This window comes from Podarcis filfolensis (assembly GCF_964270895.1).
Source record: "Podarcis filfolensis genome assembly, chromosome: 4".
NCBI lineage: Eukaryota > Metazoa > Chordata > Lepidosauria > Squamata > Lacertidae > Podarcis > Podarcis filfolensis.
The window spans coordinates 97812482-97834133 of NC_139607.1; the positions used below are offsets into that span (position 1 = coordinate 97812482).

General features: G+C 45.9%; 3 protein-coding genes across 6 annotated transcripts in view; 2 read left to right on the forward strand and 1 right to left on the reverse strand.

Moving 5' to 3' along the window:
* MRPL48 (mitochondrial ribosomal protein L48) overlaps positions 1 to 21652 on the forward strand; it is a 116306-nt gene that overhangs the window by 27863 nt on the left and 66791 nt on the right. The gene's annotated exons all lie outside the window — the stretch shown is intronic.
* On the reverse strand, positions 125 to 2652 carry COA4 (cytochrome c oxidase assembly factor 4 homolog). 2 transcript variants are annotated; one of them, XM_083610249.1, is made up of 2 exons: positions 2506 to 2652; positions 125 to 610 (listed from the first exon to the last, which is right to left on the reverse strand). In XM_083610249.1, the coding sequence occupies exon 2, from the start codon at positions 598 to 600 to the stop codon at positions 337 to 339; it is 264 nt and encodes an 87-aa protein (XP_083466375.1). In that variant the 5' UTR covers positions 601 to 610; positions 2506 to 2652; the 3' UTR covers positions 125 to 336. The 2 variants fall into 2 exon arrangements, with proteins under 2 accessions (XP_083466375.1, XP_083466374.1); XM_083610248.1 differs by having other exon boundaries at positions 126 to 610; positions 2511 to 2649.
* On the forward strand, positions 2708 to 18976 carry PAAF1 (proteasomal ATPase associated factor 1). 3 transcript variants are annotated; one of them, XM_083610026.1, is made up of 12 exons: positions 2708 to 2924; positions 4673 to 4713; positions 5319 to 5422; positions 6032 to 6121; positions 7386 to 7484; positions 8545 to 8695; positions 10675 to 10869; positions 12878 to 12969; positions 13577 to 13692; positions 14594 to 14676; positions 15260 to 15342; positions 18313 to 18976. In XM_083610026.1, the coding sequence occupies exons 1-12, from the start codon at positions 2878 to 2880 to the stop codon at positions 18388 to 18390; spliced, it is 1179 nt and encodes a 392-aa protein (XP_083466152.1). In that variant the 5' UTR covers positions 2708 to 2877; the 3' UTR covers positions 18391 to 18976. The 3 variants fall into 3 exon arrangements, with proteins under 3 accessions (XP_083466152.1, XP_083466154.1, XP_083466153.1); XM_083610028.1 differs by having other exon boundaries at positions 2708 to 2807; XM_083610027.1 differs by having other exon boundaries at positions 2763 to 2916.

Sequence of the window (21652 nt, forward strand, 5' to 3'; positions counted from 1 at the left end):
GACAGAAAATAATTGAGAGTGATAAGGATGTGCTTATCTCTACAATAACGTCATCTTTAGAAAACCCGTAAACGACAAAGTAAAACGAAGAAGACATGTAAATTCCATATAAATTTATTTTTTGGCAAGAAAGTAAGTTTTGCTTGTTCTGTTAAAAAAACCAGAAGAATTTAGCCAGGGGATTACTGCAAGAGCAATGCATGCAGTTGCTTCCCATCTCTTTGAACCACCTTCCACAGCAACAGTTTCCCAGAGCTCAACCTCTGTGCTGCACTGCCGTTATTTAAATACTTCCTCCAAGCAAGGGAACTGCCCTTTGTGCAAAGCTGGCTCTTGTCAGCTTGTGGTTTGATGCTGTTTCTGTCTTCTGAGCAGCTCTGCCATCCTCTGCTTCTCATGTTGCATCATGCAATCCTTGAAGCTCTTCACCTGCTCCTGGCACTTGCGCCAGTCCTGGTGTTCAGCCATGCACTCCTGCACCGCATAGTGGAAAGAGGCGCAACCGGTGCGGGAGATCATTTTGTCGAAGGGATCTTCCTCTTCCTCCTCCGCTTTGGGCTTCCGGTTCCAGTTGTGACCCGAGGGGTTGGCACTTGACATCCTGGTGGATCTGCGGCGAAGATGAGAGAGAAGGAAATGGGCATTTAAAAAAAGCAGAGAAGGGAAAGAGATCACCCTGGTGTCATTACAGTTGATTGAACAGTACACGTCCATATAGTTAAAGCTCTGGTTTTCCCAGTAGTGATGTATGGAAGTGAGAGCTGGACCATAAAGAAGGCTGATCGCCGAAGAATGGATGCTTTTGAATTCTGGTGCTGGAGGAGACTCTTGAGAGTCCCATGGACTGCAAGAAGATCAAACCTCTCCATTCTGAAGGAAATCAGCCCTGAGTGCTCACTGGAAGGACAGATCCTGAAGCTGAGGCTCCAAGACTTTGGCCACCTCATGAAAAGAGAAGACTCCCTGGAAAAGACCCTGATGCTGGGAAAGATGGAGGGCACAAGGAGAAGGGGACGACAGAGGACGAGATGGTTGGACAGTGTTCTCGAAGCTACCAGCATGAGTTTGACCAAACTGCGGGGGGCAGTGGAAGACAGGAGTGCCTGGCGTGCTCTGGTCCAGGGGGTCACGAAGAGTCGGACATGACTAAACAACAACAACACTAAAGACTTGGAGCTGGATAAAGGCATTTTATAAAAGCAGTACAATGTCTCTTATCCTCTTAAACATAAAATAATGCAGTTTTATTCACATTTCTGAAAGTAATCAGGGAAGGGCCATATGATTAGTAGATTAAGATTGCAGTCCTAACCCCATTTACCTGGGAATATGCCCCATTGAATTCAATAGGACTGAGTAAACATGGTTAGCAATGTGCTGTGTGTTTTGTGACCTGAAATGCAGCCCTACTTTCTCTTTGTCAGCTCTTTTTATTGTTTATTGAGTTTATATACTGCCCTATACCCAGAGGTCTCATATGACAACATATATAATCAGAATAAAAACAGCTACCCAATAACACCCGCCCCCGAAAAGAACCACATTTTGAAAGGTTATAGGATGTCAAACAGATCAACCAAAGCTCTTAGGTAAAGGGAAAAGGACCCCTGACCATTAGGTCCAGTCGTGACCGACTCTGGGGTTGCAGTGCTCATCTCGCTTTACTGGCCGAGGGAGCCGGCGTACAGCTTCTGGGTCATGTGACCAGCAGGACTAAGCCGCTTCTGGCGAACCAGAGCAGCGCACGGAAAGCTCTAAGGCAGTAGTTATCGTTAGGCCCTATACCAGGCTTCCTCAACCTCGGCCCTCCAGATGTTTTTGGCCTACAACTCCCATGATCCCCAGCTAGCAGGACCAGTGGTTAGGGATGATGAGAACTGCAGTCTCAAAACATCTGGAGGGCCGAGGTTGAGGAAGCCTGCCCTATACCCATAGATCTCAGGAGAGCTCACAACATAAAATTACAATATAAAAAACACAAAATACATCATAAAAATAAGAACAGAAACAAACCAATCATCCGCCTAGCCACAACACATTTAAAAGGGCATCGGATGTGGTTATTTTGCCTTATGAATGGAGGGAATGAGAAAGAAAATGGGAGCACAGTGCATAGCTGTCAATGTTTCCTTTTTTTTAAGGGAAATTCCCTTATTCCGAATAGGATTCCTCGCAAGAAAAGGGAAAAGTTGACAGCTATGGCACAGTGTATTTTGCATGTGCAATATACTGAATTTGCCACACTTTGCATTCAAAGGCCCTAGAGTTTCTCCCCCACTTTCCTGACAACTCTCCTGGATTACTAAAGTCAAAAGTAATAACTGAAGCTTTTCCGGCACGTTGCTGTGAAGAAACTTCACTTGCGGATCCTTAGGCTGACTCCGCTTTTTGCATCATCTGGAGAACTTGTCTTATATATAAATAGCCTTCCTGCAACTTAGCCAATTCCCGATCTGCAGGAGGAGCTGGGGGACCCTCTCCTTTTTACTCTTGGACGGCTGTAACCTTACTCGGGAGGAGTCTTTGGCGATGATGTGCTCTGCGGAGAAAGGCCAAGCACGCGCGAGTTACGCGGAAATGACGCCGTCGTCCGGGCCGCTCCTCCGGTCTCCCATCCGAAAGCTGTCCGGGGCTGAGCCTGCTTAGCTTCCCCCGCGCGCCGGGCGCCCCGCCCACCGAGCTACGCAGGCAAAAAAAGAAGAGACCGCTCGCCCACGCCCGGCGGCGGCCTTCCCACGCCCGCCCGCCCGGCTCCCCTCGGCCTTGGGCTCCCCTGAGGCCTCCGAGCGGGCCAAGCTGCTTCCCTGGTGGGCGGCGCCCGGGCCTTCCGGGGGGAGGGCAGCGGGATGCGCTTTCCGGGGAGGGGCCCCGGGCAAGATGGCGGCGGTGGTGCGGATCCAGAGCGACTGGGACCAGGTGCTGAGGTGGGCGAGAGGGCCTCCTCGCGGCCACGCGGGGGCACCTGAAGTGGCGGCACCCCCTGCCGCCCCCCGTTTTCAGTGCCCCCCTCAACCTCTGCTCCCCCCATGACCCCTCGCCCCCATTTTCAGCGCCCCCTCAAACTTATCTAGGGCTCTGCCCCCTCATTTCAGTCCGTCCTCAAACTTACCTCTTCTCCCTGCCTCGCCCCCAATTTTCAGTGCCCCCTCAAACTTATCTCTGCTCCCCCCATGATTCATTACCCTCATTTTCAGTGCCCCCTCAAACCTATCTAGTGCTCTGCCCCCCATTTCAGTCCCTCCTCAAACTTACCTCTTCTTACTTTGCCCCCAGTTTTCAGTGACCCCCTCAAACTTGCCTTTCCCCTCCTCCCATTTTCAATGCCCCCTCAAACATGTCTCTCTTGTTCCCCCTTGACCCCCCATTACAATTCCCCCCTCAAACTTGTCTCTTCTCCCCCCTCCTTGCCCCTCATTTTCAGTGCCCCCTCAAACACACTCTCTTCTTCTCCCTTGACCCCCTTTTCAGTGCCCCCCTCAAACTTGTCTCTTCCTGCCCCTCATTTTCAGTGCCCCCTCAAACTTGCCTTTTCCTTCTCCCCCATTTTCAATGCCCCCTCAAACTGTCTCTCTTCTTCCCCCTTGACCTCCATTTCAGTGCCCCCCTCAATCTTGTCTCTTCCCCCCAGCCCCTCATTTTCAGTGCCCCCTCAAACATGTCTCTTTTTCCCCCTTGACCCCCATTTCAGTGCCATCCTCAATTTATTAACTTGTCTCTTCTCCCCCCTCCTTGCCCCTCATTTTCAGTGCCCCCTCAGATACATCTCTCATTCCCCCCCCCCCTTGAACTTTCACTTGTTTTTCAGCTCCCTTCACATCACCTGCTGCTGGTGGTCCTTTCAGCAGTCATTCTCCCCACCTCAAAGTAGGACAGACCATGGGGCTCCAGGAGTTGAGTTTCCATCTTGGGCTCACCTTTTGGAGTCGAGCACAAAGGAATCTGCCTGCCTGCCTTCGCCATCCTTTGCCCCCCACCCCTCGAGGTTTTTTCCCCCTTCCAGAAGGGTTGCCTGCTTTGACTTGAAAGGTCTAGCCCATTTTCTTTCACTGCCCTCTCCTTGGGTATGGTGCCAAGGTGCTCCCATTATCTGCCCTCCACCATCTGTCATTTGCAACCTCCCTCCTCCCACCCCAAATTTTTGGGGTTTTTTTGTCCCTTAAATGCTCTCCAGCTCCCCCAAATACTTCAGCCTGCACTAATAATAATAATAATAATGAAGAAGTGAGCCCTCCCTCCTCTTTAGCCTTGCATGAACTCAATAGCTGCTCCTTTCCAAACTTCCATCTACTTCAGTTTCATTAATGTATAACCCCAAAATTTTGCACCCCCTTCAAACGGATGCCAATGTTTTGTGCTCATTTTGGCCTGTGAACCCTGTGTCTTGTGCTTCCCCACAAACTGAGTAATTGACACAGGAAACAGGTTGCAAGTTAACACCCCCAAATCCAACGTCCTCTGATCCCCTCCAAACTGATGCCAAGTGAGCATCTGATCCTTCATGCTAGGGATAGCCAACATGGTACCTTCTGATGTCGTTGGATCACAACTTCCCTCAGCCCTAGCTAGCAAAGTCAGTGGTACGGGACGATGGGAGATGTAGCCTAGCAACATTTGGAGGGCACCATGTTGACTGTCCCTGCTTTATGCTAACTGGAGTTTCTCATCTTTGCAGGAAGAATGAGGAGCAGGCTTGGCTAAGCTGCAGCAGCCCAGGTGAACAAGAAGACTCCTCTGCCCCTTTTGTGGTGATAATGTACAGTTCCATTCTCTTTGTGTCCAACCAGCTCTCTCTCCACACTTTAGCTTAAGCTCCAAGCTCTGAAATTCTGCCAATATTCAGAGTTAGAGAAGCTTGGCTTTTCCACCAACTATTCAGAGTTAGAGAGGCTTGGCTTTTCCACCAGCTAATGCCATTTGTGAAGCAGAAATAACAAATGTAGTTTTTAAACAAACCAAAATCAGTTTTAGATGAAAGTCCTACTGACAAAAAACTTCAGAACTATAAGCCATTGGTACTTGGTGAACAAGTGTGTTAAGAGTATAACAAGCCTCGTTCTCTGATTTTCTCTTATTGATTACTGTTTATTTACAGTATGTTAGTTTGCTACAAGTGGGAGTCACATAATAAACCTGACAGAGAACTGTTTGTGAATCATTGACTAAAAGTGGATCACATTTTTCTCTAGCTAGAGGAGGAACTCATGTTGAAGATCTCCATTAAAAATAAAACCTAAATAGATAAGGATGGCTTTATAAAGTACTGTCTAAAGTATTTAACACCTTTTAAGTCTTTTGTTTGTGTTTTTTGCATGCTGTAGGAAAACCTACTTTGTATGGTAAGCTGACTTGTCAGGGGGTGAGCTCAGATGGAATTCCTGAAGTTGTAGCCTCTGAAGGATTTGTTGTCAGTGAAATAACTAAGGTACGGTCACTTCCGTCTATGAGGTTGAAGGGCAGACTAGTGGCTCGTAGCAAGAACTAAGATAACTATGGTTTTCTATGTCAGATTTATAATCTGAATTTGATCTGGATTAAATTGAGGTGGGGGGGATATGGGATGTCATTTTGACAAGGATGGTGTCCTGTGCAGATTACATACAACATACATCCATGAGCAGCACTGAATTCACAAGGAACTGCTGTGTGGAAGTGCCCTCTGTCATAACTGCATTTTTTTATTTGTTGGATTTATATTTTGCCTTTGGGCTGTCACAGCCCCAATTCAGATTATTATATTTTCTACTGGAGGAATAAAATGCTCTCTGGTGGCCTTAGAGCAACTTCAAGCTCATTTTCTTAAACAATATTTTTTCCTCTTGGGGCTCACAGTATAAGGCAACACTCAAAATTACTCATTACTGCAATGGTTTATTTCATATCTATGATATTTAATAGAAACATCCAAAATAATTGTGGCTGCCTGCTTTATTGTATGGAGTTTTCACCATATTAGTTATTGGGTTTTGTGTTGATGGGTCATAATCAGCTTCCAATAAATGTTATCTTCTCCTTTCTGTTCTACCTACTCCAGAAAAGTCTGCTGGTTTCCTGCCCTCGTGAAAATGCGTCCACCAAATTTCTGGCACCCTACACAACCTTCTGTAGAATCCATCAAAAAAGCGTAAGCATTTTTACAAAGTGGTTTTTCATAAGATGACTTTAAATGACGATGCAGCTTCAGTTAATTAAATGAGTTGCAGTGTTCTTTGATAACTTGTCAGTGCTGGGTGTATGTGCTGTGGAAGCTTGCCACAGAAAAAAGCTGTACACCACACTACACACTACACACACACACACACACACACACACGTTACAGGTGGTACAAGAAGTCTTCTCTCTCTCAGCCCAGAGAGGATTCTTTGCTTCAAAGTCCTTGCTGTGTTAAATTCCACAGCCAAGCTCCAGGTTCAGCTTCTTTGAAGTCCTGCAACTCTTCACAAAGTCTTCAGGCTTTCCCACAGTTCCAATTCCTCTTCTTCAAACTGTTTCACAATGTCTCACACCAATTATCTATCCCACCACACCAAATGCTAAACTCCCAAGCACAAACTTGTCTATATGCTACACAGGTAGGTATGTTCTTCTGTCAGATGAGTGACAGCAGAAATCCAAGGTCATCTAGGGAAGGAGGTGGTCAAGGCTGGGGAGGACATGTCAAGGGGCAGGGGGATTGAGATTTTGTTGCATCATTTGCTCCTAAAGGAGCGTCTCCACCCCATCGTTCGGCCCGGACACTGAGGTCCAGCTCTGAGGGCCTTCTGGTGGTTCCCTCACTGCTAGGTTACAGGGAACCAGGCAGAGGGCCTTCTCGGTGGTGGCGCCCGCCCTGTGGAACACCCTCCCATCAGATATCAAGGAAATAAACAACTGTCTGACTTTTAGAAGACATCTGAAGGCAGCCATGTTTAGGGAAGTTTTTAATGTTTGATGCTGTATTGTGTTTTTAATATTTTGTTGGGAGCTGCCCAGAGTGGCTGGGAAAACCCAGCCAGATAGGCGGGGTATAAATAATAAGTTATTATTAATTTATTATTATTAATATTATTATTCCCTATAAGCCCATGTAAGTTCAAAATGGTTTTTGCCTGCTGTTTTATGCACAGTTGTATATCATCTGTATTAGAGGTACTCAAAAACCTGGCAACCATTTTTTGATCGTTTAACTATTTGATTTGATCTTTTATATGTCTCCTTGAATAGCCTGTGTTTTACAAATGGGCAGTTTAATTATATGGAATAGAGATTTCTCAATAAACTCATTAGCCTATACATCGTGATACATTAGTAATACATGGACTGAACTGTATAACATGCCAGTGCCCATCAATATTTCACTTTTCTAGATTGTGGTCACTTATTCATTTTCTCTTTCCTCTCCATCTTAGATTACTTGCCTTGACATTTCTAGTGGCGGAGGACTTGGAGTATCAGCCAGTGCTGATGGAGCTATGAAAATTTGGCAGGCTGCTAATGGAGAAATAAGAGTAAGACCAGTATTGAGGTTGAAATTTGCCTCTAAGAAACCTGCAGTCTAAATCCTTGAATGTTGAACTAATCTCTGCCCCCCTCAAACTGCTGTTCAAACTCCAGAGTTTTAATAGTCGTTTGATATCATTGGGAGAGAGAGAGAGAGAAACAACATGATAAATCTTAAGTGCATGTGCATACCTGCGAGTGCACCTGTGGATCGTGGCAAGGAAGTTGTTTCTGAAATTTAACCTAACCCTCCTTTCCTGTAATGTATTATTGCTGCATGTTCTGTCTTCTCAGTGGGTAGAGAAATCCATTTCCCCCCTACTTCTTTCCATAAAGGAATTGGGATCTGGTCTCCTTACCATGTTGAGGATCATCTGACTTCCATGTCACAACACTCTGACAGGATAAAAATCAGTTCAGGAAGTCAACTATTATCTTACTTCTGATCCACCCCCTTCCGCCTGACTGCTTTCTGTATAATGAGTTTACTAACAGTGGCCCAACTCTCACTGTGATGCTAACCCTATGTCTGGACTACAGTTTCAGGTAGCAGGTAGAGTCTCACAAAGAGAAATATATTGGGGGAAAGGCTAGACTATGAAACTTCTTTCTGACATGCTAGTTGATGTAGGTTTTTGTTTTGTTTTTTTAAAATCAAGATCCCACCTGCAGTCTTAAGTTGATGCAAGTTTAGCATCTTAGTGAGAAACATAGCTGGCAACTTTTCCCTTTTCTGGCGAGGAATCCTATTCGGAATAAGGGAATTTCCCTTAAAAAAAATGGGAAACGTTGACAGCTACGGTGAGAAATAGGTCTGCTGTGACCTGGAAATCTCAGGCATATGTGTACCTTGTTTGGGCCTAGATTTAATTACCCTTGATTATGGTTTTAGGATACTTCCAGAACCTCAGTGTTATAATCTCTGCAAAGAAACAAAATAGATGATGACAATCTAGGATGCAGTGCAGCCAGCCAGTGTGCTTGGCAAATAAGATGGCTGTTGCTAAGTAACAAGGCAGAGGATGAGATGAGGCTTTTAACTAGCACTCAATTCTTTTGTCTTCCCAGAGATGTCTGGAAGGCCACGTCTACGATGTGAATTGCTGCAGATTTTTCCCGTCAGGCATTGTGGTCCTGAGTGGAGGGATGGACGCCCGGCTAAAGATCTGGTCTGCGGAAGATGCCAAATGCGTGGTAACATTTCAGGGTCACAAAGCAGGTACAGGAAATTGGCAACTGAAATAAATGTACAGTGGTGCCCCGCAAGACGAATGCCTCGCTAAACGAAAAACCCGCAAGACGAAAGGGTTTTCCGATTTTTTAGCGGCTTCGCAAGACGAATTTCCCTATGGGCTTGCTTCGCAAGACGAAAGCTCACAGGGAAATCTCCGGGGACAGCGGGGAAGCGCAGCGCACCTTCTCCTCTGTTCCCGGACCTGTTCTGAAGGCTGGCAGTGGGAATAAAAGCCCTTCTCCCGCCGCCAGGCTTCAGAAGAGTTCCCCCAGGGCTGCCTAGGCTGCGGATAGCAGCCTGCTGCCCCGCGCGAGTGGCGCTCTGCTTCAGAGCGCCCCTCGCGCGGGGCAGCAGGCTGCTATCCGCAGCTTGGAGAGCCCTGCGGGGAACTCCTGCAGTGCTCCCCAAGCTGCGAATGTCTGCCCCGCGCGAGGGGCGTTCTGAAGCAGAGCGCCCCTCGCGCGGGGCAGCAGGCTGCTATCCGCAGCCTAGGCAGCCTTGGGGGAACCCTTCTGAAGGCTGGCGGCGGGAGAAGGGCTTTTCTTCCCACCGCCAGCCTTCAGAAGGCTGTTCTGAAGGCTGGCGGTGGGGAGAAAAGTCCTTCTCCCCCCGCCAGCCTTCAGAAGAGGTCCGGGGACAGACTGTCCCCGGACCTGGTCTGAACGCAGTCTCCATAGGAACGCATTAATTGATTTTCAGTGCATTCCTATGGGAAACCGTGCTTCGCAAGACGAAAAACTCGCAAGAAGAAAAAACTTGCGGAACGAATTAATTTCGTCTTGCGAGGCACCACTGTAGTTGTAATAGCAGCTGAAGTTGAGTTAAGCTCCAAGCTGGAGAAAGAGGCCGGTGTTTCTCTTTTGTGGCTAGGCTGATAAGGTGTTCTGAGCACCTCTGCAGCTAACCATCTAAACGAACATGGAGGACAAGGGCAGTTGTACCTAGCTGCAGGATTCCAAAGCTCAGTGCAACTATAAAGATGGCTCCCACTCTACTCTCCAGTTCCAGACTTTGAGGGGAGGAAGTGAGCATGGGATGGTCCCTGCCCCTCGCGCATATGCACAATGTGAGGTCAGGGATAAAGGCACTGGCAGGACCCTGGTGAATACAAGCTAGCTGTCAGCCAAAAACTCCTGATCATCTGTCCTGAAAAGCTCAAAGTTACAGATTGCCAAAATTATGCAAAATCATCTTAAGTACACAGTTATCAGAGCCAGCTGTCTCTTGCTGGAGAGATTTACCACAGCAGAATTGAGCAGATACAAGAATTTGTAGGATTGGATTTGTTTTGTTTGATACGTAAATGTATCAGCAGCTGTGGACAGCTGCGTCTATTAGAATTAATGGTATTATTGGAAAAGAGCGAATGCTCTTCCTTGCTCATTTCACAAAGGCATTTTGTTGGCCACTGTAGGAATAGGATGCTAGACTAGATGGGTCATTGGCCTGATCCAGCAGGCCTCTTAAAATCTTATGTTCACTTGTAATCATTTCCTTTTGACCTATTAGAGCTAAGTGCTAACACAGTATGGGATTTTGCAATTGCACACACAAAAAAGACATTTGAGGCCCCAGATACCTGAGATTAGACTGGATTTTCATCTAAACTAGGCTCACATCCACACCATACATTGAAAGCACATGGCTTCCACCTAAGTATCTTGAGAACTGTACCTTACCCCTCACAGAGCTACAATTCCCAGCACCCTTAACAAACTGCAGTTCCCAGGATTCTTTGGGGGAAGCCACATGTTTGAAATGTATAGTGTGGTTGTCACCTAGATGAGCTGGCAAATCTTCAACCTTCTCTTTGGTTCTCTGAGGCTGTCTTAGCTGCTGACTCCTTGCTTTTTCCTTGTGGTGTGCTTTGGTCAGGATTATTGGGACGGGGGGTGGAATTGTGTCAGACAGTGTGGATAGACTTCTTTTCCTTTCCTATGAGCGCTTCCTTTGCCGCCCTGCAGGAATTCTGGACACAGCCATTGTGGATCGGGGAAGAAACGTGGTCTCAAGCTCTCGGGATGGCACTGCCCGCCTCTGGGACTGCGGGACATCGTCCTGCCTGGGTGTTGTTGCAGATTGTGGCTCTCCAGTCAATGGAGTTGCTTTGGGTGAGGCCGACAACACCTTAAACTTGGGCTCTCCCGAAAAAATACCCAGTAAGTTAACAACATTAAGCAAGTGTTCTCTTCTTTTTTTAAAAAAAAAAAAAAAAAGCAGAGGCACGTTTTATGGTCATAAAGTCATGCCAAAAAGTTGCACACCTGAAAATAACTCCAGGTTTTATTTTGGCTGTAATTAATTGCTGGGAGAGAGGAGGATTTGTATTGGCTGATTAGGCAGGGCCAGACCAGCAGCCATAGCCATGTGTAGTGTGACTGACCTTTGAGCACAGGAGAACCCAGGTTCAGTTCATGGGTGCTTAGCCCCGCATTGGCCATGTTTACAATATTGGGCTCAGTCAGACTTTCCCAACCTGGCGCTCTCTCTCCAGCTGCTTTGGACTACAGTTCCGACCAGCCCCAGCCAGCACGGCCGTGCGAGCTGTGGCTTAAGGAGGTTGGTAGTTCAATAACATCTAGAGGAGGCATGTCCAACTCACAAGAGACTTCAATCTACCTCCAGTACAAAAATTATGGAAGTGATGAGGGGGGTGGGATGCCAGAGTTGTTGACCTTTTAGGGAGGGAGCAATCCAAAGTTGTTCACTTTTCTTAGGAGAGGAAAATCCCTCACCTAAAACAATGATGCAGCACTGACAAATACTTCCATTTTCTAACCCATTTGACGCGTCGGACTAACACAGCGGCAGAGCAGGGAGGGCGGAGAATTCCCTTGCATTGCTTTTCACTTCCACCAATAGAGAAGGATCGAACTCTCGATCGCGGTTGACCAGTTAGACATCCCTGATCTAGAGGGCTCCAGATCTGGGGGGAAGTTCAACTGTTTAGGGAAGCTTTTAATGTTTGATGCATTACTGTATTTTAATATTGTGTTGGAAGCTGCCCAGTGGCTAAGAAGCCCAGCCAGATGGGCGGGGTATAAAGAATATGTTGTTGTTGTTGTTTTGTTGTTGTTGTTAGCAGCAGCAGCTGGTAGACCAGTCCTACAACTCAGTATAACGGAGCTTCATATGACAAGTGTAATAATTAAAATATATTAAAGATAAGGCAGAAGGGTAACATTGATGCTGACCTGTTAACTTTTTATGGAGAGGTTTGTGGTCCAACTTTGTTTAAAAATAAAGCCTTTATATTCATTCAATCAAATGAAGTTTGAAAAAGCATACTGAGAGCAAGGACAACCTTATGCACACCTACCGTCTTTTTCATCTCATAGGACGCTCCGCCCCATAGGACACACCTAATTTTTTGGGGGGGAAATACAGGAAAAAAATTTGTCCTGTATTTCCCCCCCAAACCAGGACTGCGCCTCCCCGCTGTCCCCTGAGCTTGTGGGGCTGGCCGATGTCTGCCCGGCGCGCGGGGTGCTCTGCTTCAGGGCATCCTGCGCGCCGGGCGGCAGGCTGCTATCCGCAGCGTGGGGAGCCCCGCGGGAACTCCCGCAGGGCTCCCCAGGCTTGCTGATAGCTTCCTGAAGCCTGGAGAGTGAGAGGGGTCGGTGCACACCGACCCCTCTCACTCTCCAAGCTTCAGCGAAAGCCTGTATTCGCCCCATAGGACGCACACAGATTTCCCCTTCATTTTTGGAGGGGAAAAAGTGTGTCCTATAGGGCGAAAAATACGGTATGTATGCACTCATTCATTCTCATTCCCTACCGTTCAAAATAATATGTTGTCAATCTTTGACCATAGCATCTTGGCACAAACACACTGTGCTTAGTGAGCAGAACTGAAGGGACAAATTCAACTCACTAGGTTTGGTCATTCACGTGTCTGTCTGTTCCAAATACATGAAAAGCAGAGTGTTGCTTCGGGAACATTTCTCCTATTTTGGCTCACTTCCGACAATGTGGAGCAGGGATTAAGGAGGTTCTGTATCTGGGATGGCAGGGAAGTAAAATAGGCGAGGGTCCCTATATAAAAATCAACCATGTAAGACGCAAACATGGCTGCTCCCATCACCCCTAGTTTGGCCATGATTCTGGCCTTTAACAAACGACAAGGTGAGCAGCTGCCAACCCTAACCATGTTTCTTTCCAACACAGGTGAGCGTGAAATCGGAACAGAAGGGAAACTCCTGCTGTTGGCTCGAGAGGACAAAAAGCTGCAAGGGGTGGGGTTGCATAGCAGGCAGCCGGTAAGATATCACCATGACCATGTTTAATGTTGCCTTTTCTGCTGTTATCTGTTTTGAGCCTATCAGCCGACACACAATGCAACAACCCAGCCAGCAAAGCTGACAGGGAAGATTCGGAATCGCTGTGATGATTTGTTCCAAAAGGACTGGGGCAAATTTATATGAAAGAAAATTGCAAACAGTTGAATACGTTTGTAGGTTTAAGTTGAAATGTTTGGTAATGGGAAACTAAGGAGCTGATTTACTTATAAGTAGGTGATTGTTAAAAGATCGATTTAAGGTAAAAAAGTGAATTTAGGAATGTGGAGAAATTGGTAATGAGATATGGAAGTCTGCTAGAGGGAAGGAAAGAGGTCGATGCTTTATTTAAGCAATGTCTTAAGTCATGAATTATTATTTTTTGATATTGAAATGTAATAAAATTAATTATATATATAAAAAATGCAACAACCCAGCCAGATCTACCTCTGGTCAGAGGCCAGTTAGGATCATCCTTTTTTCAACAGAAATTTCAACTGCCGTTTTTCCTAGCTGCTCTCTCTCTCTCTTTCTCTCAGAGTAGCATTGCAACCTCCTTTTCATTCCCTCTTGCTTGTTTCCTCCTCAGGTTTTTCTATTTGTTGGCTCGGATGCATTTAATTGCTGCACGTTCCTCTCCAACATCTACCTCCTTGGCGGCACGCAAGATGGAAATATATACCAGCTGGATGTGCGAAACACCAAGTAAGTAGAATTGAAGGGCAGCTGTTAACATGGCCTTAGGAGCATCGTTGCTGCTTCCCATGTTGCTCCAGCCATGCATGTCCCTGGGGAAGGGCTGTAAGCTCAGTGGCAGAGCCTCTACCGAAAGCCCTGGGTTCAATTCTCAGTGGCTGTGGCGATCACACAGGGTCCCCGGACGTTTCACCGTCTAGTGATCCCTGTACCACCACTTTATTTCTCACTGCCACCACCCAGGCCCTACCTGGTACAATACTGAGTCCAGTCAGGGTTAAATTGGAACATAAACTTCTGTTTATTTATTGCAGTTTAACAAGCATGTGGTTTCATAAAGGGTATCGGTCCATTACATTCATGGGCTGCCTATCCAGATCTATAACTTCCGCTACCTGCTCTCACTCACTAAACCACCTCTCAGATATTGACTTGTCTTCCTAGCTCCTAACTGTTCCTGACTCATCGTATTTCGCTACACTAACTCAACCTGCCCACAGACTCTATCCCAATTCACTCCCACTCCAACCAACCACCCAACTCCCAATGAACTCCCCCCTTTGCCCCTCCCAGAGCTGGTTTTATAGTCCCTCTGACTCCACCCCCCTGGGTTCTGATTGGGTAACCTGTTTAACTATTTCGCCTCCAGCACTCTCATATGTTAACGTCACAGTGGCATCTCGAGGTAAGAGTAGGAGAGACTCCCTGCTTGAAATGCTGGAGAGCCCCTGCCAGTCAGTGTAAGCAATATAGAGCTAGGTGGACCCGTGATCTGGCTCTGATTCAAGGCAGCTTCTTATGCTCCCTATACAACATGGCCCAGTTTATTTGTCTCTTTAAGAAGAATTCTGATAAACTTGTTATAATGTGAGTGACTCTTTGTGATAAAGGTTCCTACTGCTCTCTCTAGGGCTCCAGTTCGTGTTGTCCATAGATCAGGAGCACCAGTTCTTTCTCTGCTCCCTTTTAGAGATGGATTTATTGCCAGCCAAGGTAGCGCTCCTCTTTTCTTTCACTTACCAAGTTAGCATCCGCCTTGTCTTGGGACACAATGGAGGAGGGCGCATGTGTGTCTGTGTGTGTCTGTGAAGTCAAAATGTTGGAACCCTCCTGAATTTCTTGCACTGTGAGTTCTCAGCTGTTAAGAAGTCGTCACTACAGTCAAACCTCGGTTCCCGAACAGCTCCATTTGGAACGTTTTGGGTCCCAAACACTGAAAACCCAGAAGTAAATGTTCCGGTTTTTGAATGTTTTTCGGAAGCCAAATGGCTTCCGGGGGGGAGGGGTGTTTTCTACATTGACTTTGCCAACCGCTCTTTGATCCTCGGTTGTCAAACGTTTCGGAACTGTCTTCCAGAATGGATTACGTTCGACAACCGAGGTTTGAGTGTATTCTCCATAAACAAAAAGCCTTACAGCACTGCACTTGAGGATCCAGCAGGTTTCTCACATTTGATTTCTCAGTATCTTGCTCCGGTGGGTGGGCAACATAATGACATCGGTATGTAGAATGTAGAAAGGCTTGCGACATAAAGTGCAGTTTCTTGTCTTTCACATGTTCTGCATCTCTTTCCAGGTGATGGAACTTGCTTTATTATGCAGCAAGATCTCGATCATGTGGCTGAGCTCACTGGGCCAGACTGCGACCCCGTGTACAAGGTACCGTACCAGGGGAAATGCCCGTCTTGGTCTTGGTCTCGGCAAAAGGAGTTTTTGCCCAGAGAAATTGCAGAAATCGCTGCTTAACTCCAGGGGAGAAGGGAAATAGGAAAACTCAGGGAATAAAATTATGATAAAATGTTTAACTATTATTTTATCACACACGCTCATTCATAGAATCTCAGAATCATAGAATTAGTACAGTTGGGAGGGACCTGAGAGCCATCAAGTCCGAACCCTGGCAGTGCTGGAATCTCAGATAGATCATACATGACAGATGGCCAAGCCTTATGAGGAATGGTTGAAGGTGCTGAGCATGTTTAGCCTGGAAAAGAGACTGAGAGGAGATATGATTGTTGTTTAGTCGTGTCCGACTCTTCGTGACCCCCTGGACCAGAGCACACCAGGCACTCCTGTCTTCCACTGCCTCCCGCAGTTTGGTCAAACTCATGTTCGCAACTTCGAGAACTGTCCAACCATCTTGTCCTGTGTCATCCCCTTCTCCTTGTGCCCTCCATCTTTCCCAACATCAGGGTCTTTTCCAGGGAGTCTTCTCTTCTCATGAGGTGGCCAAAGTCTTGGAGCCTCAGCTTCAGGATCTGTCCTTCCAGTGAGCACTCAGGGCTGATTTCCTTCAGAATGGATTGGTTTGATCTTTTTGCAGTCCTCCAGCACCATAATTCAAAAGCATCAATTCTTCAGTGATCAGCCTTCTTTATGGTCCAGCTCTCACTTCCATACATCACTGCTGGGAAAACCATATGATAGATATGATAGCCATTTTTAAATATCTCAAGGGCTGTCACATGGAAGAAGGAGTGTGCTTGTTTTCTCCTGCTCGGGGTGGGGGTAGGACTCGAACCCACAGCTTCAAGTTAAAAGGAAGGAGATTCCGACTAAACATACGGAAAAACTTCCTGACAATAAGAGCTGCTTGACAGTTTAACAGTCACTTTCAAAAGGTTGTTGACTCTCCTTCCTTGAAGGTTTTAATGCAGAGTTTCAATGCCTGTCTGCCAGGGATTCTTCAGCTGAGATTTCTACATTGCAGGGGGTTGGACTAGATGATCGTTGGGGTCCCTTCCACCTGTACGATTCTATGATTCTGTGACCATCTAGCCTCTGCCAAAAAACTTCCAGTGAAGGAGAATCCACCACCTCTCATGGGAGTCTGTTCCACTGTCAAATAGCTCTTACAGTTAGAAAGTTATTATACACTATTCTCAGTAACTATTTGAATAATCCCGTAAGGCAGGCTGATGTTACTATGCCCATATTGTAGAGCGTCTTCTGAGATGGTGATGTTCCCGACATCCCTAAGTGCATGGTTCAGGAGAGACTCCCGCTTTACCTTCTGACACAAAACACCACTAAATCAGAGTTGTATAAGTTTGCCTCTTACACAGTAGTAAGGCAGCAATTGAGGGTATATAACTTAGTTAAGGGGAGACACCAGTTATGGAAGCTTCCCCCAGAAGCACCTAATCAAAAAATGTGCTTGTAACAGAAAGCTACTGTCCATTGTGGTCATATAACAATAGTCCTGAGAGATCTGCATTGGCTCCCAGTACGTTTCCAAGCACAATTAAAAGTGTTGATGCTGACCTTGAAAGCCCTAAATGGCCTTGTCCCAGTAGACCTGAAGGAGCATCTTCATCCCCATCGTTCTGCCCAGACATGGAGGTCCAGCTCCGAGGGTCTTCTGGCAGTTTCCTCCCTGTGAGAAGGAAGGTTACAGGAACCAGACAGAGGGTCTTCTCGGTGGTGGCGCCTGCCCTGTGGAACGCCCTCCTGTCAGATGTCAAGGCAATAAGCAACTATCTTACTTTTAAAAATATATTTTTAATAAATAAATACATTGTCCAGTAGCACCTTAGAGACCAACTAAGTTTGTTCTTGGTATGAGCCTCATACCAAGAACAAACTTAGTTGGTCTCTAAGGTGCTACTGGACAATGTATTTATTTATTTAATATATTTCTACTGCGTCAGACCAACACAGCTAGCTACCTGAATCTTACTTTTAAAAGACATCTAAAGGCAGCCCTGTTTAGGGATGTTTTTAATGTTTAATGCTGTATTGTGTTTTTAATATTTGGTTGGTAACCGCCCAGGCAGGGTATTTTTTTATTATTATTATTATTATTATTATTATTATTATTATTATTATTATTATTGAAATATGTGTGGCCAGTTCAGAGGAATTACCGTAATTTAACGTTAGTGTTGTTAAGTGTCCTTTGATAGCATCTATTCTATTCCAAGTACACAAAGAGATCTTTGCCACCAGTAGGAACTAACACCTGTTCTTTCCGAACAGTGCAGAAATACAGCACTGCCCTCCCTATTTTCCAGTATCATTTCACGACTGTTTCTTAACACCCTGTAGCAGCCCATTTTCTCTCCCCACCCTCCGCAATTCCCTCCCTTATGGTAAGATGGGGTTCTTCTCTTTCTTTTCATTCATTCATTCAATATAACACCCTTTATCAAAAGATCCCAGGCCAGTGCACAACAATTAAAAACGCTTTACAGAACATCAATGATAAAAATATAATAAAAACCATGCATGACGGACAGCCTAATAACTGGAAAACAATGCAGCTGTCCTTGCCTTATTCTTTCTAAAGCATTGACTGAATGTTGACAGCATACAGGGCACAATCTAACATGCTTTTTTAGCAGTCATATTCACCTGGGACTGGAATAATAAAAAAGGAGATGGTTTTAGGTGAGCGTAAAAGACTGAGATAACAATTAAACCTCCTTAACGCAATACAGATTAGAGCAGGTAAGATCAAACTTCCCAGGCCCTTGCATTGTAAAACAAAAAGCCCTATAAAATACATGAAAAATACATATACAGATCATAGCATGGGAAGGCGTCAGCGTTAAGGAATGGACTAATCCAGCTTCTTATTTGATTGTAATAATACCACTTCTGAAACCTCTTTTCTTACCGTCTTTTTAGGTGGCCACATGGGAAAAACAGGTGTACACATGTTGCAGAGACGGAATAGTAAGGAGATACCAGCTTTCAGACCTCTGACTTTACGAAAGCCATGAACACTGCGCTATGAATGCTGGACGCACTTCAGGGATTACTTAAACACCTATTTGAAACAAGTCATATATCCGTGTCCCCCGTTTCCAGGACTTTGTACGGTAGCGTGAATGGAGCACGCAGGTGTGAGATGTAGGGACCACATTGAGACAGCACCCAAGGCGAACCTGTAGGTAACCTTCCAGCCGAGCGATGTGAACACGGCAGCTCTGAAAGTTTAACGCCGTTTCCCTGCACCGAACAGCACGGAAAGTTTGTTGGGTTGATTGTGCCCTTTTTGTGTTTGCAAAAGTGTTTTTGATATCCACTGTGTGGCTGGTGGTTGTTCCTAAGTGAGGGGAAAGGAGCTGATGTGAGCGAGGAAAAGGGAGGCCAGCAGGTGTCAATAGAAAGGGGTGTGTTGTTCAGGCTCGCCTGCTTCTTGTCTTGAGCTGCAAACTGCAGCAACCTTTTGTTTCCTTCTCATGCCCTCCTTCCAGAATTACTCCTCTGTGGCAATTCTCACTGCCCACCAGCAAGCAGTCTTCTAGTTGTAAGTTTCCATCTTCAAATAAAGCTGCTTTGATCTCAAGCTGTTTGCCCAATTAAGTTGATTCTCTCGGGAGCAGCCCTCATTGATTTCCTTTTTAATCCTCTTCTCTTACCATTCTTCGCTTGCCATTCATCTTTGATTCCCAATTGCAGAGGGTTATTTTTTGTCATTTGAGGCTCTCACCAGGCCTCCTTTCATCTTTGACAAGACGAAATTAGGGTTCAGCTCTCTCATCTGACCTCATAACACAAAACGCAAAAAATTACTTTTCAGGAGCTACGCAGGAAGAGCAGCTTGTGGGGTCTATTGCAGTCTGGTGGGACCGAAACACTCTGTTTTCACTAAACTATGTTTATACCCTGCCCTATCCAAAAGACAAGAGTAGATAACAACAAAATAAAAAGAAACAAAATAGTTAAGTCAAATGAAACAGCTAAAGATATGAGAATTAAATTCTTCAATCTGCCATTATGTTTGCTAGTGCTAACGGGAGTTGGTAGTTAAGCAACATCTTGCTAGAGAGCCAATGCTTCCCCACCTGCAGTAACTTAACAAAGACAAAATCGCAACATCAGTTCCTGTAACTTCTTTGTTGATGGAGAGAGTGATCGGTCAGGAATCTGATACAGTACAAGATGCCAAGGCAGTGGAAGTTGCTCCCAGTACTTGTCACCACAGGGAAGCAGCTTAAGGTCCGAATGGTTTACTGTTGTGGAAGATAAGGCTCAGTCAAACAGTTCTGGATATAGATACAGACATATACAGATACAGATACATACAAGTATATATGTTCCTCCATATAAATCCTAGCAATTCACTGTACAACACCGGACAAGTAATACCAGCAGACTGATGACTCAGACTTACAGAAAGACAACTGAGCTGACATGCATTGAACAGAGATGGAGTCTGAGCACTGGGCCACTGCTATAGCAATTGGCTTGGCTTGTAGTGCGCCTACGATTAGCTCATCCACTGAGTGATTTACTCTCATGAATGTTACCATCCCCTTCTCACGTCCAGTTACTTCAACGTGATCAAGTACATGTGTTTGAAGTGGAAGACAGGACAGGTCAGAACATTTGTCCGTTTAGCCAGATTTTTATTATTTACAGTGGTACCTCGGGTTACATATGCTTCAGGTTACACACTCTGCTAACCCAGAAATAGTGCTTCAGGTTAAGAACTTTGCTTCAGGATAAGAACAGAAATTGGGCTCCGGCGGCGTGGCAGCAGCAGGAGGCCCCATTAGCTAAAGTGGTGCTTCAGGTTAAGAACAGTTTCAGGTTAAGAACGGACCTCTGGAACGAATTAAGTACTTAACCTGAGGTACCACTGAACACAAAATACAGTGGATGCTTGGGTTGCGAACGTGATCCATGCAGGATGCACATTCGCAACCCGCAGCGTTCACAACCCGCAGAATGGACCTCCGGAACGAATTACCGTAAGTACGTAACCAGAGGTATCACTGTATTAGATTTATATACTGCCCTTTATCAGAAGATTTTCAGACTGAAAAGCAGCTCTCCAGAATCTTGAGCAGAGGCATCTTGCCTTCTGATTCTTTTAGCTGGAGTTATATTAAGAGAAGGGACATGGGTGGCGCTGTGGGTTAAACCACAGAGCCTAGGGCTTGCCGATCAGAAGGTCGGCGGTTCGAATCCCCGCGACGGGGTGAGCTCCCGTTGCTCGGTCCCTGCTCCTGCCAACCTAGCAGTTCGAAAGCACGTCAAGTCCAAGTAGATAAATAGGTACCGCTCTGGCGGGGAAGGTAAACGGCGTTTCCGTGCGCTGCTCTGGTTCTCCAGAAGCGGCTTAGTCATGCTGGCCACATGACCCGGAAGCTGTACGCCGGCTCCCTCGGACAGTAAAGCGAGATGAGCGCCGCAACCCCAGAGTCGGCCACAACCGGACCTAATGGTCAGGGGTCCCTTTACCTATATTAAGATGATTCATAATTACATTTGTTAGTCGCTTCATACGTGGGTGGTGGGAGCGCCCTGATGCAACTTCACAAGAGAAAATACAACAGAAACTACTGAAACCAGGAAATTCAAAGCAATATATAATGCAACAAGCTTAAAATGCTCATCCAATAACATAAATCCTACCCACTCCACTTCTATATTTTTTTATTAGGGGTACAAATAACATTAAAATGCTGCATAATATATGCTGTTGGGATTGTCTAGCAATGTAGATTGCCTTCTTAAAAGTACGAAAAGTAAGCTCTAGAGAGAAAAACCCCAGCATTTTGGCCATTATTGCTGCAATCGTGTCCCTAATTCCACTTGTGAAATGACATTTAGCTTTTTAGTCTCTTCCCCTGGAACTTCGATAAGAGCCGATGGTGGGAAAACATTTACTTTATGTATGCATTTGCTGAATTAAAAACTGTTCCAAACCCTGAAACCTTTCCTCAATTGGGAGTTGCTCCTTCCTCTTGAACGTTTTCGGAGGCTCTCAAAAAGAAACGTAAGAAGAGACTGCTGGATCAGGCCAATGGCCCATCTGGTCCAGCTAAGCATCCTGTTCTCACAGGGACCAAAGGGATGTCTTTGATGGGAAACCAGGAAGCGGGACCAGAGCCCAAGAGCAAGTCTCCCCTTCTGTTTTTTCCAGGGCGTTTAGAAAGAAACATTGTTGCCTCCAACTTTGGAGCGCAGAGCTATCCTGGCCAGCGGACATCGATGTTGTAGCTCTCCGTTCCAC

Bases quoted from the DNA above. Each gene is read 5' to 3' on its own strand.
- PAAF1 (XM_083610026.1), top strand. From the start codon at position 2,878: ATGGCGGCGGTGGTGCGGATCCAGAGCGACTGGGACCAGGTGCTGAG. The intron at 5,423-6,031 runs GTACGGTCACTT...TACCTACTCCAG, and splicing joins TTGTCAGTGAAATAACTAAG to AAAAGTCTGCTGGTTTCCTG. The intron at 14,677-15,259 runs GTAGCGCTCCTC...ATCTCTTTCCAG, and splicing joins TGGATTTATTGCCAGCCAAG to GTGATGGAACTTGCTTTATT.
- COA4 (XM_083610249.1), bottom strand. From the start codon at position 600: ATGTCAAGTGCCAACCCCTCGGGTCACAACTGGAACCGGAAGCCCAAA.